Raw genomic sequence first — 18,878 nt, 5'->3', positions numbered from 1 at the left:
ATGGGAATCCTGGCCAACCTGTCCCCTCTCATTGAGGACAACTGCAGCTCCACTTAAATAGAGAACTCAGCAGAGAGAAGCAAACCTGGCACCTTCCTAATTTTGCTGAGTCAACGCCTCACTAGAAAAAGTCACAAGCTATCAGAGGAGCTCAAATGAAGCTCATGTGGTCTAGTGACCGTCTCGTCCTAATTAGCTTTCTACCCAGGTAAGGCCTCACAGCGTCGGCGGGAATCCTGAGCGGCAGAGCGGGGCTATAAAAGTCCCAGAGACCAGGTAAGGCCTCACAGCGTCGGCGGGAATCTCGAGCGGCAGAGCGGGGCTATAAAAGTCCCAGAGACCAGGTAAGACCTCACAGCGTCGGCGGGAATCTCGAGCGGCAGAGCGGGGCTATAAAAGTCCCAGAGACCAGGTAAGACCTCACAGCGTCGGTGGGAATCTCGAGCGGCAGAGCGGGGCTATAAAAGTCCCAGAGACCAGGTAAGGCCTCACAGCGTCGGTGGGAATCTCGAGCGGCAGAGCGGGGCTATAAAAGTCCCAGAGACCAGGTAAGGCCTCAGTGCGTCGGCAGGAATCCTGAGCGGCAGAGCGGGGCTATAAAAGTCCCAGAGACTAGGTAAGGCGTACTAGTCTCCAGTCTGGAAGGAGAGAGGTAAAAAGTAATCCAAGTGTGACGTCACCAGAAAGCGGGTAAGTGATTGGTTGGTAAGTATTTCTCCCTTTTATGCTTAAATCTCTTTGGTTTATAGTTTCTAAGGTGTGATATTCACCATCTAGAATCGGGGCAGAGGATATTTAAGAATAATATTAATAAATTTAATTAATTACATAGAATGGGAGATCAGGCGATGTGTTGCTGCTGCAATATGTGGGAGCTGGTGAACACCATTGATGCTCACAGTGATCACATTTGCAGTAAGTGTTGGCTGCTCGAGGAACTCCGGCTCCGTGTTGAAGAGCTGGAGTCCGAGCTTCAAACACTGAGACACATCAGGGAGGGGGAGAGTTACCTGGACTCTGTGTATCACGAGGTAGTCACACCAATTACATTAATTAATTCAGATGTAGTCCGTGGCCAGGGTCAGGATGGTGTGACTAGAAGTGAGGCAGGTACGGGGATCCAGGAGGTAGTGTTGGAGGAGCCGCAGCCCTTGCACTTGTCCAACAGGTTCGAGGCTCTTACTCCCTGTGGGGACAGGAGCAGGGACTGCAGGGAGGATGAGCAACCTGGCCACAGCACCGTGGAGCAGGGGGCCATTCAAGTGGGGGGGGGGGGGAGTTAAAAGAAATGTTGTAGTGGTAGGGGATAGTATCGTTAGGGGGATAGATAGAGTTCTTTGCAGAAAAGAGCGAGAGTCCCGAAGGCTGTGTTGCCTGCCCGGTGCCAGGGTTAAGGACATCTCCTCTGGGCTGGAGAGAAACTTGGAGTGAAACTTGGAGTGGGAGGGGGAGGATCCAGTTGTCGTGGTCCATGTTGGTACCAACAACATAGATAGGACAAGGAAGGAGGTTCTGCTGAGGGAGTTTGAGCAGCTAGGGGCCAAATTAAAAAGCAGAACCACAAGGGTAATAATCTCTGGATTATTACCTGAGCCACGAGCGAATTTGGCTAGGACAAATAAAATTAGAGAGTTAAATGCGTGGCTCAAAGACTGGTGTGGGAGAAATGGGTTTTGCTTCCTGGGACACTGGCACCAGTACTGGGGCAGGAGGGAGCTGTTCCCTTGGGACGGGCTTCACTTGGCCAGTGCTGGGACTAGAGTCCTGGCGGATCATATAACTAGGGCTGTAGAGAGGGCTTTAAACTAACTAGTGGGGGGGGGGGGGGGGGGGAGATTCCTAGAGAGCAAATAATAAAAATGACAACAGAGAAGGTCATAGACTTAGGTAGCAGTGGGGAAATTAAAAACCAGAGCGTGTCAGGAAGGGGCAGAAGGTATGGAGTAAAAGGTAAAGTAATAAAAAAAGGGCAAAAGCAGGAACTAAGTGTCACAAAACATCTTTGAAAGTTCTCTATCTGAATGCACGTAGCATTCGTAACAAAATAGACGAGTTAATGGCACAAATAACTACATATGGGTATGATCTTGTGGCCATTACAGAAACATGGCTGCAGGGTGACAATGCCTGGGAATTAAACATACCAGGTTATTTAACGATCAGGAAGGACAGGCAGGGAGGAAGGGGAGGTGGGGTGGCTATGTTAATAAAGGAAGGAATCACTGTAATACAGAGAAATAATATTGGGTCAAAAGATCAGGCTAATGAAACAGTTTGGGTGGAGGTAAGGAATAATAAGGGGAAAAAAAACACTAGTGGGCGTAGTCTATAGGCCTCTGAACAGTGGCAACTCTGTTGGACGGAGTATCAATCAGGAAGTAGTTGAGGCTTGTAATAAGGGAACATCTATAATTATGGGGGATTTTAACTATCATATTAATTGGACAAATCAAATTGGGCAGGGCTGCCTTGAGGATGAGTTCATTGAGTGTATTAGGGATGGTTTTCTTGAGCAGTATGTAACTGAACCGACCAGGGGGCAAGCAACCTTAGATCTGGTCCTGTGTAACGAGATGGGATTAATTAAAAATGTCCTAGTAAAGGATCCCCTTGGAATGAGTGACCATAACATGGTTGAATTCCATATTCAATTAGAGGGTGAGAAGGTTGGATCTCAAACAAGCGTGCTAAGCTTGAATAAAGGAGACTATGAAGGTATGAGAGCGGAATTGAGTAGAGTGGATTGGGAAAATAGATTAAAGGGTAAGACGATACACGATCAGTGGTGTACATTTAAGGAGTTATTTTACAACTTCCAAAAAATATATATTCCACTGAGAAGAAAAGGGTGTAAAAGAAGACAGCCATCCGTGGCTAAGTAAAGAAATTAAGGATAGTATTCGACTAAAAACAAGGGCATATAAGGTAGCCAAATCTAGTGGGAGGATAGAGGATTGGGAAAACTTTAAAAGACAGCAAAAAATAACAAAAAGATTGATTAAGAAAGGGAAGATAGATTATGAAAGTAAATTAGCAAAAAATATAAAAACAGATAGTAAGAGTTTTTATAGTTATATAAAAAGAAAAAGGGTGGCTAAAGTAAATGTTGGTCCCTTAGAGGAATGAGACCGGGAAATTAATGGTGGGAAATATGGAGATGGCAAAAACACTATGAATATTTTACATCAGTCTTTACAGTAGAAGACACTAAGAATATCCCAACACTGGACAAACAGGGGGCTAAAGGGGGGGAGGAGCTAAACACGATCAAAATCACTAAGGAAGTGGTACTCGGTAAAATAATGGGACTCGAGGCGGATAAATCACCTGGACCTGATGGCTTACATCCTAGGGTCTTGAGGGAAGTGGCGGTAGGGATTGTGGATGCATTGGTAATAATTTTCCAAAACTCCCTGGACTCGGCAAAGGTCCCGGCAGACTGGAAAACTGCTAATGTAACACCCTTATTTAAACAGGGCAGTAGACAGAAGGCTGGAAACTATAGACCGGTTAGCCTAACATCTGTGGTAGGTAAAATTTTGGAGTCCATTATTAAGGAGACAGTAACAGGACATTTGGATAATCATAATTTAATAGGACAAAGTCAGCATGGTTTTATAAAGGGGAAGTCATGTTTGACAAATTTGCTGGAGTTCTTTGAGGAAGTAACGTATAGGGTGGATAAAGGGGAACCAGTGGACGTAGTGTATTTAGACTTCCAAAAGGCATTTGACAAGGTGCCACACAAAAGATTATTGCTTAAGATAAAAAATCACGGGATTGGGGGTAATATTCTGGCATGGATAGAGGATTGGCTATCTAACAGAAGGCAGAGAGTTGGGATAAATGGTTCATTCTCAGACTGGCAATCAGTAACTAGTGGTGTTCTGCAGGGGTCAGGGCTGGGTCCCCAACTCTTTACAATCTATATTAACGATTTGGAGGAGGGGACCGAGTGTAACATATCAAAGTTTGCAGATGATACTAAGATGGGAGGGAAAGTAGTGAGTGAGGAGGACATAAAAAACCTGCAAGGGGACATCGACAGGCTAAGTAAGTGGGCAGAGATTTGGCAGATGGAATACAATACTGGAAAGTGTGAGGTTATGCACTTTGGCAGGAAAAATCGTAGAGCAAGTTATTATCTTAATGGCAAGAAACTGGAAAGTACTGAAGTACAAAGGGATCTGGGGGTCCTGGTGCACGAAACTCAAAAGGTTAGTATGCAGGTGCAGCAAGTGATTAAGGCGGCCAGTGGAATGTTGGCTTTCATTGCGAGGGGGATAGAATATAAAAATAGGGAGGTATTGCTTCAGTTGTACAAGGTATTGGTGAGACCGCACCTGGAATACTGCATACAGTTTTGGTGTCCATACTTAAGAAAGGACATACTTGCTCTCAAGTCAGTACAAAGAAGGTTCACTCGGTTAATCCCGGGGATGAGGGGATGGACATATGAGGAGAGGTTGAGTAGATTGGGACTCTACTCATTGGAGTTCAGAAGAATGAGAGGCGATCTTATTGAAACATATAAGATTGTGAAGGGGTTGGATCGGGTGGATGCGGGGAAGATGTTCCCGATGATGGGTGAAACTAGAACCAGGGGGCATAGTCTTAGAATAAGGGGCTGCTCTTTCAAAACTGAGATGAGGAGGAACTACTTCACCCAGAGGGTGGTAGGTCCATGGAATATGCTGCCCCAAAAAGCTGTAGAAGCTACATCATTACATAAATTTAAAACAGAAATAGACAGTTTCCTAGAAGTAAAGGGAATTAAGGGTTACGGGCAGGAATTTGGACATGAGTCTAGGTTCAGATCGGTCATGGCCCTGTGGGTAGCGGAGCGGGCCCAGGGGCCGTGTAGCCTGATCCTACTCCTATTTCGTGTGTCTAATTCTGTTAGATTCAGGAGATGGTTCTGTGATAGTCGATTGGCGGTTAGGATCAGATCAGCCATGATCTTATTGAATGGCGGAGCAGGCTCGAGGGGCCGATTGGCCTACTCCTGCTCCTATTTCTTATGTACCTTAAATTCACTGTATTCTAAAGTATGATATTTTGTTTTATGCTGGACAAGACAGTAGCACCTTAATATTTAGTTCAACATCTTGGGCTGCAATTTACTTTGTATGAAGTTTGCTCATTGGTTCCTCCTTTAAGCAGTTGATGTCTCCCCCAATGGCCCAGCTGGTCGTGAGTGTATCACTGAGCCATAAGGTCCCAGGTTAAATTCTGGTCTATATTGAATTAGCAGATCTCAGCTGGGGCAGTAGTAAATATACTACAGTTGGCCCTTAGTGCCCTGGGTTCCATAAGAGAAAATTGCTCAGGCTTCCCATTCCTGATTGATGTACAGCAATAACCGCTGGAAGTAAGTGTGTATGAATGTAAGGAGAGAACAGGACCAGACCGGGCTGTGCTGTCCTGCAGTCAAATAGCCTGTATGAATTTGCTGTAGCGGGGTGATGTATGAATAATGAATAACAACTTAGGTGAGGTGATGGGTTCCTGGGATCTGTGGCATGGAAGACCAGCATGGAGATAACAACTTCAGGGGAGGGAAGCAGAAAGCAACAAAGTGTATGACTAACTCCACAAGTACCATAGATCTCACCATTATTTATTATTAAAAGTGCACTGGCTGTGAAGAATGGAATTAGTGGCTAAGTAACATGAACCCTACTGATGAATGGGATCATATTTTCTTTTACAAAAGCACCATGCTTAGTAATCTCAGTTACACTAACAGGTTTAATAACTACGATAGCAAAACTAGTTAGTCTCAGTTTCAGGTTCAAGGTTGCCAAACTCTTGTATTTTCCACAGGAGGAATAGGTTGTGTCAGTTCTGAGTTACATTGCAGTCATAGTCCATCCTGGACTCCAGCCCACCTCCGATTAGGAAGTGACTATTCTCTTCCTCCAGTATTCAGTTTCCTCCTCTCTTCTATAGGCACTGGGGAACAGTTCCCTTGTGCTGCACATGCAGCCAGGTGCTCATTCTTAATGTGCGACCCTAGACAGTGACTGTCATCAGGTTATTAGATTGGATGAAGCCAGGATAGGGCTTGCACAATGTCAACATATGCACACATTCTAGCAGGGGCTAGGGGTCCCTGCAGTGTGATCTGGAATGAGAATCCTGGCTGATTTTTTTTTAAACTCATTGGACAGTAGGCACTAAGGCCAAATCTATCACCCATGGCTGCTGTGCTAGCTGCTATTTCAACAAACACCAGGGATAAGACTTGGAACTTTCTTAGTCAGTGTTGCCCAGTTGCTTTACCGACTGCGCCACGGTGGAGCTTTAGGAAATGACTTTCATGTTACTCTGGCAGGAGGCACATAATCACAGTCCCTGAATTCATGGTAATCTTTCTTTGTAGCACGTCAAGCACCTCCTACATTACCGATCAATATGGAACCAAGAACCAAAGCTACAGCTATGAGGAATTTGCTTCCTTCGCTTCAGATTACCACGTGCCAATCGACGCAGAAATTCACCGGTACAACTCCTCCCCTTCACTCATGATCTGAACAGGGATCACTTTTCAATAAGCTTATCACCCACACTTTAACAATCAGGTGTTTCAGAATCAAGCACTGTGAAAATGGATGACTGGAATGGCGGCTTTTTCTAGTTGATTTGTGTAAACATTTGAAAGGCTTGTACTGAACACTTTTACTGATGATGCTAACTTTGTGAAGGTGATTTAAAAAAAAACTAATTATCCATTTGTCTGTGATTAACTAATATAACTGCTTCGGTAAAAGTTTGTGATTAGAGTGGTTTCAGTTTCTGTAAATATTATAGTTACCACTATAGAGCTTACAATGCAGTGAATCACATAATAAATTGTAGCCAGTTTTTTGACTATCTTTCTGGTCTCCAGTGCTATGTGTTTTCTATAGGAGTGGACACATTATCCTCAACAATCTCAACAACAACTGTGTATATATATAGCGCCTTTAACGTAGTAAAACATCCCAAGACGCTTCACAGGAGCGTTATCTGACAAAATTTGACACCGAGCCACATAGTGAGATATGAGGGCAGATGACCAAAAGCTTCTCTCGATGCCTACTCTTATATTTCGTTTATGATTGTGCACTGAGCCAGAAACTAGCCCCAGTCAAAAGGCACAAATCCACTTGAGTACGGTACCCAAGAGGTTACGATTCTAGATGAGCAACCCAGAGATCATGAGTTTAAAATACCACCTTTGAAAGTTGTGAAATTGAATTCAATAAATGTGGTAATTTGTTGGCTAGCACTAGATAGAATAATCAAACGTTGCTGGATTGGAAAAGCCCACCAATGTCCTTCAGAAAGAACTTGAATTTATATAGCACCCATCACAACCTCATGACATCCCAAAGTGCTTTACAGTCAATTTGCACACAGAAAGGGCCCAAAAACAGCAACATGATAATGGCCAGATAATGGGTCAAAAATTGCAGTCGGAGGCGTACCTCTGGAGTGCAGCTCCGACCCATGAATTAAAAACCTACCTGTGGCAGCGAGGCTGCGAAAACTTGCAGTCTCTGGCCTCGAGGTGGAGGGCAGCATAATGGCCCACGGATCCCAGGGACGCAGGCGGTGTGGAAGTGTCCCTGGGCTTAGTTTAATATCTCGTGCGAATGACGACACACCTCCAAAAGTGCAGCACCCCCTCAGTACTGCACTGGAGAGTCAGCCTAGATTTTGTGCTGAAATCCTTGGGCTTGAACCCACGACCATCTGACTCAGAAGCCAACGTGCTACCATTGAGCCACAGCTGACAATATATAGAAAGTCTTGGGTTGGTGTGTTAGAAACGCACAAGGGGTCTTGCGCTATAATTGAGGTACTTTACATATTAATGGTAGGCTCACAAAAAATGTCAGATTGCTCCAGAGTCCATAACCATGGTTCAGAGGATTGGTGTGCTGGCCGATTTAAATTTTCTTCCTTTTCCCCACGATGCTCCATATCGAATGTGTATTTACTCAAGATCCCCACCTTCCTGGATCCAGCAAAGAGTTTACATTCTTAAGTGCACCCTCTCTCAGCTTCTTCCCAAGGCTATCTAAACCTTCCAAGAGTTTCATCTTGAAAGACTTCATAAACCTTTTCCTGGCCTATAATTCATAAACCTTCCACAATCTTTTCCTAACCATCGACATAGAAACATAGAAGATAGGAGCAGGAGTAGGCCATTCGGCCCTTCGAGCCTGCTCCGCCATTCAATGAGATCATGGCTGATCATCCAAATTCAGTATCCTGTCCCTGCCTTCTCCCCATATCCCTTGATCCCTTTAGCCTCAAGAAATATATCCAACTCTTTCTTGAATATATTTAATGAACTGGCCTCCACCACCCTCTGTGGCAGAGAATTCCACAGGTTCACCACTCTCAGTGAAGAAATTCCTCCTCATCTCTGTTCTAAATGGCTTACCCCTTATCCTTAGACTATGACCCCTGGTTTTGGACTCCCCGGCCATCAGAAACATCCTTCCTGCATCTAGTCTGTCCAGACCCGACAGAATTTTATAGGTTTCGATGAGACATTTAGATGGAGGAGTATGATCTTTAATTTTTTACACTGCTGTAATGAGAATCCCACTTACAAACAGACGAACGTGACGGGCATGAAAAGGCCAGCTGGTCCATCAAGCCTGCCCCAATGATTAAACACTTCCCCATCCAGGGCCAAGAAGAGAAAAAGTACTCTGGAAAATTCCTCTCCGACCCCCTTAGGCGATCAAAACCAGTCCAGATCACATGGACCAAGTTTTATCTATAAAGGCACTTACCTTCTATATGATGCAATCTCTGCCCCAGTCAAGAACCGGTCCAGCTCCCTCTTTAAGGCACTTCAGGTGACCTAACCTCCAAAGGCCAATTGGGTTATATAAACCCCCTTTCTAAAGGTGTCACTGAAGCAACAGACATGGCTTAAAAGATTGTAACTGTTGGAACCTTAGCAGAAGAGCATGCTATAATGAAAACACAGATGAGAAGACTCATCACACAATGCCCTCAGTCATAAGGTTCTTCTTTCTATTCCAGGCTTAAGGCCGCTTGATCCAAAGAGAAGCCCTTTTTTAACTAGTTAATATATTTAGTGAACTGCCATTTTGTCTTAACCCTGAAAATCACATTAGGAAATTAGACTCTTTGATTCAGTTGCAGCAATTTTACAGGCACCAGTGATAGTTACAGCACGGGAAGGATTACATTTTTTGTATAGATTACTTGTTAGGCTGCATCTCTCCTTTTTAAGTTATAGAATTTTCCATTTATTACTGCAAAGGAACAATATCCACAGCTACATAAATGCACAAATTCATCTCTAAATGCAAGATAAAATGTCACAACAGTGCTAGTGATGTGGATCCTTCAACAGGCAGTTCTTAAAACAAGATGACAGATTTTCAAAGTGGATAGCCAGGAAAATTTATTTTTCTTTAAATAAATACATCGGACAAGTGCAGTAAACACAAGAGGTGCGATTCAACATTTTCAAAATATTTTGCTCTCTATGCTTAACAGATGTACAGTACATAAAGAACTTAACTAGGAAAGGTTTGGAACCAGGCGAGTAGTGATCAAAGATTAAAAGAAAAAAATGCATTTTACAATCAGTTTTGTCACATTGACCAAGCAAGCACTTCTTTTGCTTAAGGCAGGGTATAGATACAGTGAAATATTAGTGCTGATCATGCAAATGAAAGTCAGGCAAGTGTTATAGCAACGTGGTGCAGAATCTGCTGCGAAAGATGAGTTTTTTGAATTTTCTTTAAAAGTTGTAAAGCAGTAGTTGGACAAAGGAAACAAATACTTGGTTCACAGAGCTCAGGTTATTCCAGCCAGCATTTGCAAAAATGTGTTCAAAATAAATTACTGATTAGCATTAAAAAAATCTGCTGTAATTTAAAAACAAATATATGCAATTTTGTTACTTAGATGCCTGCTCTTCTCTACCAAGAAATCACAAGTAAGTAAAACTGCATGTTGAGAAACTACAATGGCCCTTCACTGCTAGTTTCTTCTGAATCTGAATGTTGCGAAACTACAGAATAAAGGTGGCTCAGTGTCTGGTTTCTTCCCTGAAATCGCAACTTATTAGGTAAACTAAAAACATAACATTTATTGCGTCTGCTTGTTTAACTTAACCTGTCGAAATATATCGTGTGCAGTCAGCTAGACTGCTTAGGTGCGTTATACTGGGGAACAAAGAAATGGCAGACCAATTAAATGCATATTTTGGTTCTGTCTTCACAAAGGAGGACACAAATAACCTCCCAGAGATGTTGGAGAACATAGGGTCTGATGAGAGGGAGGAACTGAAAGAAATCGGTATTTGTAGGGAAATGGTGTTAGGGAAATTGACGGGATTGAAGGCCGATAAATCCCCAGGGCCTGATAATCTACATCCTAGGGTACTTAAGGAGGTGGCCCTAGAAATAGTAGATGCATTGCTGATCATCTTCCAAAATTCGCTGGAATCTGGACCTGTACCCATGGATTGGAGGGTAGCTAATGTTACCCCACTATTCAAAAAGGGTGGTAGAGAGAAAGTGGGGAATTACAGACCAGTAAGCCTGACATCGGTAGTGGGGAAAATGCTAGAGTCCATTATAAAGGATGTAATAGCTGAGCACTTGGAAAACAGTGACAGGAACGGACAAAGTCAACATGGATTTACAAAAGGTAAATCGTGCTTGACTAATCTACTGGAATTTTTTGAGGATGTAACTGGGAAAATAGATAAGGGAGAACCAGTAGATGTGGTGTATTTGGACTTTCAAAAGGCTTTCGATAAGGTCCCGCGTAAGAGATTAGCGTGTAAAGTTAAGGCACATGGGATTGGGGGCAAGGTATTGACTTGGATAGAGAACTGGTTGGCGGACAGAAAGCAGAGAGTAGGAATTAACGGGTCTTTTTCCTAGTGGCAGGCAGTGACTAGTGGGGTACCGCAGGGATCGGTCCTTGGACCCCAGCTATTCACAATATACATTAATGATCTAGATAAGGGAACTAGATGTAATATCTCCAAGTTTGCAGATGACACAAAGCTGGGTGGGCGTGTGTGCTGCGAGGAGGATACCGAGAAACTCCAGGATGATTTGGACAGGTTGGGTGAATGGGCAGAAGCGTGGCAGATGCAATATAACGTGGATAAATGCGAGGTTATCCACTTTGGTGTCAAAAACAGAAAGGCAGACTATTATCTGAATGGCAATAGATTGGGAGAAGGGGAAGTGCAACGAGACTTGGGTGTCCTTGTGCACCAGTCACTGAAGGTAAGCATGCAGGTGCAGCAGGCAGTGAAGGCGGCAAATGGTATGTTGGCCTTCATAGCGAAAGGGTTTGAGTACAGGAGCAAGGATGTCCTGCTGCAGTTGTACAGAGCCTTGGTGAGGCCACACCTTGAGTACTGTGTGCAATTTTGGTCGCCTTATCGGAGGAAGGATGTTCTTGCCATGGAAGGAGTTCAGCGAAGATTCACAAGGCTGTTCCCTGGGATGGCAGGATTGACATATGAGAGGAGATTGGGTCGATTGGGATTATACTCGCTGGAGTTTAGAAGAATGAGAGGGGATCTCATCGAAACTTATAAAATTCTGATAGGTCTGGACAAACTAGATGCAGGTAGAATGTTCCCGATGGTCGGAGAGTCCAGAACCAGGGGTAAGCCATTTAGGACAGAGATGAGGAAGAATTTCTTCACCCAGAGTGGTGAACCTATGGAATTCTCTACCACAGAAGGCGGTTGAGGCCAAGTCTTTAAATATATTCAAGAAGGAGTTAGATATATTTCTTAGAGCTAAAGGTATCAAGGGATATGGGGAGAAGGAAGGTACGGGGTACTGAGTTTGGATGATCAGCCATGATCTCATCGAATGGCGGAGCAGGCTCGAGGGGCCGAATGGCCTACTCCTGCTCCTATCTTCTATGTTTCTATGTCATTACAGTACCACCTATTTATTTATCCTTTGGTGCCCACTGTTAAATTTACACATGGCTTCAGCAGCTTGTTTCTCTGTACACCGGAGAGATTTTTCATATTCAAAACCATAGTGGATCATTACTTAGGGGCTGCTTTATGTCATTAGTTAAAAAGTTCTATGATAGCAGAGATTGCGAGTGGAGAAAATGATTCTCCAATTATAGCTTGAACCTACATGAATTTTCCAGTTCTATGCCACGTATCTGTGCCAAAAGGCAAAAATCCTGCTGGTTTAAATAGCCGGTTTTAAAAAGAACAAGATTTAAAATCCTCTGTAAAATAGTGATCAAGATCATTACTGTAGGAGACACATTGGAGTTCAATTTAAAACTGGAGATTTTATCTTTGGCCTTTTAAAAAAAAAAAAAAAAAAAAAAACAGCCCTTTTTTCTCCCCCTTCCAATGCACCATTCTCTAATGAAGGTGCCCTTCTGCAGGCCACATGCCTATGCCACTCTCTAAACGTAGAGAAGATGTTTCCACTTGTGGGGGAGACCAAAACTAGGGGACATAAATACAAGAATGTGGAACTCGCTGCCACAAGGAGTAGTTGAGGCAAATTGCATAGAAACATTTAAGGGGAAGGTAGACAAGTACATGTAAGAAATGAATAGAAAGTTATGAACACAAGAAATAGGAGCATAAATAGGCCATAGGGCCGCTCGAGCCGGCTCTGCTTTTCAATAAGATCATAGCTGAACTTCTACATCAACTCCCACCCTACCAGCATAATGTTTTATTCCTTTCTCCCTCATGTATTTATCTAGTGTTCCCTTAAATACATCTATGCTATGCGCCTCAACTACTCCCTGTGGTAGAAAGTTCCTCATTCTCACCACTCTCTGGGTAACGCAGTTTCTTCTGAATTCCTTATTGGATTTTAGTGACTATCTTATATTTATGACCCCCAGTGAAAGAAACTTGGTTTAGCGCGTGGTGGCCATTATAATTACATATAATGGACAGAGCACATTTGCACAAACACACCTGCTATATAGGGTTAGATGATATGGGGTGGAGAGGCTCGTGCGGAGCATAAATATCGGCATGGACTAGTTGGGCTTAATGGCCTGTTTTTGTGCTGTACATTCTACGTTATTCTAGGCTAATAGGCACGCAAGTAGCCCAGGCTGAGTCTACATCCAAATTCTTTGTTCTCTCTTGGTGCATTGGCCAGCCTCTACTTAGCACCTTCTCCTCCCAAGAACCCAGCTGGGTTTAAGAATGCTCGGTTCAACTATTTGACATGCAAGTTGTAGATTTGGAAGTACAAGCTTGCAGATGGCAAAGACTAATGGTCTTAACCTGCAAATCCTTTAGCAAATGCACAGATATAGAGATAGGACTTTACTAATGGCATAATCTTTTCTTAACTTTTATAGATTTTAATATTTTGAACCATGTGTGTATGTGAACCAGGCAAAGTTTCACACCAACAATACAGGGGTTGAAAAGGCTTCAGCAGCAACCAAGCACAAGAGGTTAAGACACAAACAAAGCAGAAAGTACAGTTTACGAAACAAAATATATTCACTATTTGTGCCATATATATGGATATCTTTGCTGCAGGTGCTCCTTATTTTATACCCACATGTAGCTTTTAAACAGTCACATTGCTTTGATCCTCGTTTCAAAAAAGATGCTGTCCATCAAGTACGTCAGCAGGTTAGGCAGTTATATTTGGTCAATTCAGAGTGACCTGCTTAATACAGGATGCTAAAAGCTGAAATAAAAGCAGTCATTGGAAACAAACTACATCATGATACTGAAATCTATTTTATGTGGAAAGCAAATCGAATTATATATATTCAAATATTATTGCTTTTTTGCTTCGGAAAACCATCGTAATTTAGAAGTGTAGGGTTACCGAAATGTGAAGGAGGCATTCCTTACATTTGATATCTGATGAAAAGTTCTAAAGATCCTTACGACAGTCACCGAATGGTTTTCTAAAGCGGTCTTAAAACTCCCCATTACTTGAGTAGATCACCAGCTTTTAAAAACTGCTTACATTTCTCCACAGGATTTAACTACACAGTTAAACATCTCAAAAGTCCAATTAGCTCATTGTGCAGTAGCGGAAATAAATTTATTTCCAACAGTTGCTTTTATTTTTATTTATACAAAAGTCTCATATCCTCACTTAATATACAAATGACACCCAGAGTAACAGGAATTATTTTTGAAGGGAAAGATTCAGAACCTGCATCCTTTATGCACTCTGATCATTTCAACAGGTTAATTAGAACTTTATTAATCCACTGATCAAAGATATTGAAGTACTTCCCAAGAACGCTCAGTTTGTATTACTGACACAGCTGGGATCCGGTGGGGTTTGGGGGGGGGGGGGGGGGGGGGGGAGGGGGTGGTGTGGCGTCCTCTCAAGCCATTGGGGTTAAAAATAAAATTACGCTTCCATTTTAATAGATTACTAGAGACAAATCCACAACTGTACAGTTATAATTTTATTAACGGATAAGGTTTGTTAGTCTTTGAAATCAAGCAAATTCATATATGTGGTAAGTAATCCAGAAAAAGCATGTACACCGTAGATTTGGGAATAATCAAGAACCTTAAGAGCACTTAATTATATCAGGCTCACAAGGAAATGCTATCAAATGAAATGTACAAAGTTGTTCACTATTACCAAATCGAATTAATCTCTCTAACTTTTGCTGAATGTAGTTAAAGCCAATGCAATACTGTAAAGTGTGCAACAGCTACTGGATCCCTGAAGAGTCTGAAGTTCTGCCGAGTGCCAGAGACTGGGACAATGCTACAAGTCTCTACACAGCACCCATCATTGGAGTTTCCGCAGCATTTGTTACCTCTTGTCCTTCAACAGCATTTTAAAAATCTGTAACTCTTGTATACTTGTTGAAAGCCTGAAAGAGCAAAGCACCAATACAAAGTTACACTCCAGCCGCAAGACCATATGGAGTTAGGCATTTTTATAGCTGTAAAGTATACAAATCAAGTGTAACACTTCACTAGCTAGAACCTCCCTTTTTCAGGGAGGAACTTGTGCATCCCTACAATAAGTTCAACAGCAGTGTGCTGCCTCTTAGAATCCGTCCCTAAAGAGTATTTTAATGCCTTCTCAGAAGTTAATAAGCATACAATTTAAATGATTTAACATGTATTGAAGCACAAGGGTGCATACTTCTTTGGTAAAATGGAGCCCAGGAAGAAATAATTTTAACGTTCTTACAATATCCCCTCTGTCACCTCCACCACCAGATATTGTCATTTAAATGACAGGAAACCTCATAATATAATGACCAATTTGTTCTGTTAAAAGCATGTTATATCCACAACTCTGTTCAACATGAGGTTGACAGTGTGACTGGAAATAATTCAGTCTCAACTTAATAACTAGGTAAAATTTATTTCAATCTGAATGTTAGAAATGATAGTGCCGCAATTAACGTCTGTCATCAGCAAAATCCATCAGCACAGAATGTCATGTCACACATACTTGCATTTGAAGTTAGTGATCAGATCGCAGTCCATGACAGGCAATATAATAGCCACTTTCAGCATGCGTGGGTGGATAAAGACGTTCCAGTCTGGGCCTTGGGCATGCAGGAAGGGGACCCAAAGGACACGTTGCCCACTGAACTCATTATATATGACCCATAGAAGTAATACAACTCTCAAATGCTCTGTCATGGTGCTTGACAGAGTTCAATCTGCTCCAGAGTTTCCCACCTTATGAATCACAGCACACTGGCTGAAATCATACCTAGCACAAAGGAAGATGGTTGTGGTAGTTGGAGGTCAATCATCACAGCCCCAGGATATCGCTGCAGGAGTTCCTCAGGGTAGTGTCCTAGGCCCAACCATCTACAGCTGCTTCATCAATGACCTTCCCTCCAACATAAGGTCAGAAATGGGGATGTTCGCTGATGACTGCACAGTGTTCGGTGCCATTCGCAACTCCTCAGAAAATGAAGTCCATGCCCGCACGCAACAAGATCTGGACAACATTCATGCTTGGGCTGATAAGTGGCCGGTAACATTCGCGCCACACAAGTGCCGGGCAATGACCATCTCCAACAAACGAGAGTCTAACCACCGCCCCTCGACATTCAACAGCATTACCATCACTGAATCCCACACCAACAACATCCTGGGGGTCACCATTGACCAGAAACTTAACTGGACCAGCTACATAAATACTGTTGCAACAAGAGCAGGTCAGAGGCTAGGTATTCTGCGGCAAGTGTCTCACCTCCCGACTCCCCAAAGCCTTTCCACCATCTACAAGGCACAAGTAAGGAGTGTGATGGAATACTCTCCACTTGCCTGGATGAGTGCAGCTCCAACAACACCCAAGAAGCTCGACACCATCCAGGACAAAGGAGACCGCTTGATTGGCACCCCATCCACCACCTTAAACATTCAGGGGGAAGATTCGGTTGCTTTGTGCCTCCAGTTAGCTAAGAGGGCGCTAATGGGGCAGAAAGCAACTAGCATCCTGGCGCAGCGATATTTATGCTGCTCGCGAAATTGACCAGTCATTTTGCAGCAGCGCCAAACACTACCACCACGATCTCCTGCGCCCACAGACCATGACGTTAGTCGAGCATGCAACGTCCCGGACCGGATAGAGTGGCGTCCCCCTGCCGCTAGTAACGACAGGTTGAGGGGAACATTTTGCAGTCGGGAAGGGACTGGGGAGCGCTATTTAAAGGCGACCACTTCCTGCCTTTTTCTGTTGGCGACATTTTTGCACCACGCATTCAGAGAGCGAGAGAGAGACTTCTGGAGAGATTCAACGCTGTGTGAAGGAGTTTTGGGTACTGGGCAGCACTTTGCAGGTTCATTTTGATTTGACCTTTCTTGCATCGATTTAGAAGAGACTTAGGGGCTGCACTCTGAGCTTTTTCTCTGAAGCAGCAGCGGCAGTGCGGACCTGGGAGGAGCAGCGAGGCAGGGGCGGCGATAAAAGGAGAGCCCGAGGCGCAGGTAGGCTTACCAATCTCAGAGCTCTGAGAGTGGGAGAGAAGTAAAAAGTAATTGAAGTGTGACGTCACCAGAAAGCAGGTAAGTGATTGGAAAAAACGAGAGAGAAACACTCACCAACCAAACGTAAATTTTGTGGTTTATAGTTTCTAGGGTCTCTGTTGTGTAGCGGGGACTGCTGTTAAACAACGACCCTTGAGTATATCATTTAATTGTAGTGTAATTGGTGGGATTGATTTGATTTAATTTAATTTGAATTAATTAAAGGGTAAGTCATGGCAGGACAGCACGGTGCCGTGGCATGCTCCTCCTGCACTATGTGGGAAATCAGGGACACTTCCTGTGTCCCTGACGACCATGTGTGCGGGAACTGAATCCAGCTGCAGCTACTGGCAGACCGCATTGCGGTGCTGGAGCTGCAGATGAATGCTCCAGTATGCATCCGTGATGCCGAGGACGTCGTGGATAACACGTTTAGGGAGTTGGTCACACCGCAGGTAAAGGATGCACAGGCAGGAAGAGAATGGGTGGCCACCAGGCAGAGTAGTAGGCGCAGGCAGGGGTCCCCTGTGGCCATCCCCCTCTCAAACAGATATACCGCTTTGGATATTGGTGAGGGAGATGGCTTATCAGAGGAAGGCAGCAGCAGCCAACTTCCTGGCACCGTGGGTGGTTCTGCCGCACAGGACGGGAGGAAAAAGAGTGGGAGAGCTATAGTGATAGGGGATTCTATTGCAAGGGGAATAGATAGGCGTTTCTGCGGCCGCCAATGAGACTCCAGGATGGTATGTTGCCTCCCTGGTGCAAGGGTCAAGGATATCTTGGAGCGGCTACAGAGCATTTTGGAAGGGGAGGGTGAACAGCCAGTTGTCGTGGTGCATATAGGTACCAACGATATAGGTAAAAAAACGGGATGAGGTCCTAAAAGCTGAATATAGGGAGTTAGGAGGTAAGTTAAAAAATAGGACATCAAAGGTAGTAATCTCAGGATTGCTACCAGTGCCACGTGCTAGTCAGAGTAGAAATAGAAAGATATATCAGATGAATGCGTGGCTAGAGGAATGGTGCAAGGGGGAGGGATTCAATTTCCTGGGACATTGGAACTGGTTCTGGGGGAGGTGGGACCAGTACAAAACAGACGGTTTGCACCTGGGCAGGACTGGGACTGAGGTCCTACGGGGAGTGTTTGCTAGTGCTGTGGGGGGAGGGTTTAAACTAAAATGGCAGGGGGTTGGGAACCGGTGCAGGGAGACAGAGGAAAGGGAAGCAAGGATAGAAGCAAAAGACAGAAAGGAGAAAAGCAAAAGTGGCAGTCAGAGTAATCAAGGGTTTAAATCAAACATGGCCACAGTAAATAATAATTCTAAAAGGTCTAAGTGTTAAAAAAAACAAGCCTGAAGGCTTTGTGTCTTAATGCAAGGAGCATTCGTAATAAGGTGGATGAATTAGCTGCGCAAATAGATGTAAACAGATATGATTGGGATTACGGAAACATGGCTCCAGGGTGACCAAGGCTGGGAACTCAACATCCAGGGGTATTCAATATTCAGGAAAGACAGGCAAAAAGGAAAAGGAGGTGGGGCATTGCTGGTTAAAGAGATTAACACAATTGTAAGGAAGGATATTAGCTCTGATGATGTAGAATCTGTATGGGTAGAGCTGAGAAATACCAAGAGACAGAAAACGTTAAGTGGGAGTTGTATACAGACCCCCAAACAGTAATGCGGAGGTTGGGGATGGCATTAAACGGGAAATTAGAGACGCGTGCAATAAGGGCACAGCAGTTATCATGGGTGACTTTAATCTACATATAGATTGGGCTAACCAAATTAGTAACAATACTGTGGAGGAGGAATTCCTGGAGTGTATACGGGATGGTTTCCTGGACCAATATGTCGAGGAACCAACTAGAGAT

At 43.7% G+C, this 18,878-nt stretch overlaps 2 protein-coding genes across 9 annotated transcripts in view; one reads left to right on the top strand and one right to left on the bottom strand.

Annotated features, from left to right (window-relative positions):
- gpr137ba (G protein-coupled receptor 137Ba) overlaps positions 1-6,878 on the top strand; it is a 45,811-nt gene extending 38,933 nt beyond the window's left edge. For all 4 annotated transcript variants that reach the window (XM_085996688.1, XM_085996685.1, XM_085996689.1 and 1 more), the window contains one exon: positions 6,386-6,878. In XM_085996688.1, the coding sequence (XP_085852814.1) occupies positions 6,386-6,536 (151 nt within the window). In that variant the 3' untranslated portion in view covers positions 6,537-6,878. The remainder of the gene's footprint in view (positions 1-6,385) is intronic.
- ero1b (endoplasmic reticulum oxidoreductase 1 beta) overlaps positions 1-18,878 on the bottom strand; it is a 275,013-nt gene that overhangs the window by 127,150 nt on the left and 128,985 nt on the right. For 3 of the 5 annotated variants that reach the window (XM_085996679.1, XM_085996680.1, XM_085996684.1), the window contains exon 16: positions 9,423-14,880. The exons of the other annotated variants lie outside the window; for them this stretch is intronic. In XM_085996679.1, the coding sequence (XP_085852805.1) occupies positions 14,820-14,880 (61 nt within the window). In that variant the 3' untranslated portion in view covers positions 9,423-14,819. Of the gene's footprint in view, positions 1-9,422; positions 14,881-18,878 lie in introns of those variants that run through there. 5 annotated transcript variants of the gene reach the window in all.

Source organism: Somniosus microcephalus, chromosome 9 (genome assembly GCF_052327205.1).
Source record: "Somniosus microcephalus isolate GS21.2 chromosome 9, FLI_Smic_1.0, whole genome shotgun sequence".
In the NCBI taxonomy this organism is placed as follows: Eukaryota; Metazoa; Chordata; class Chondrichthyes; order Squaliformes; family Somniosidae; genus Somniosus; species Somniosus microcephalus.
The sequence above is the reverse complement of the archived record's forward strand: the minus strand, read 5'-3'. Positions and strand labels throughout refer to the sequence as shown.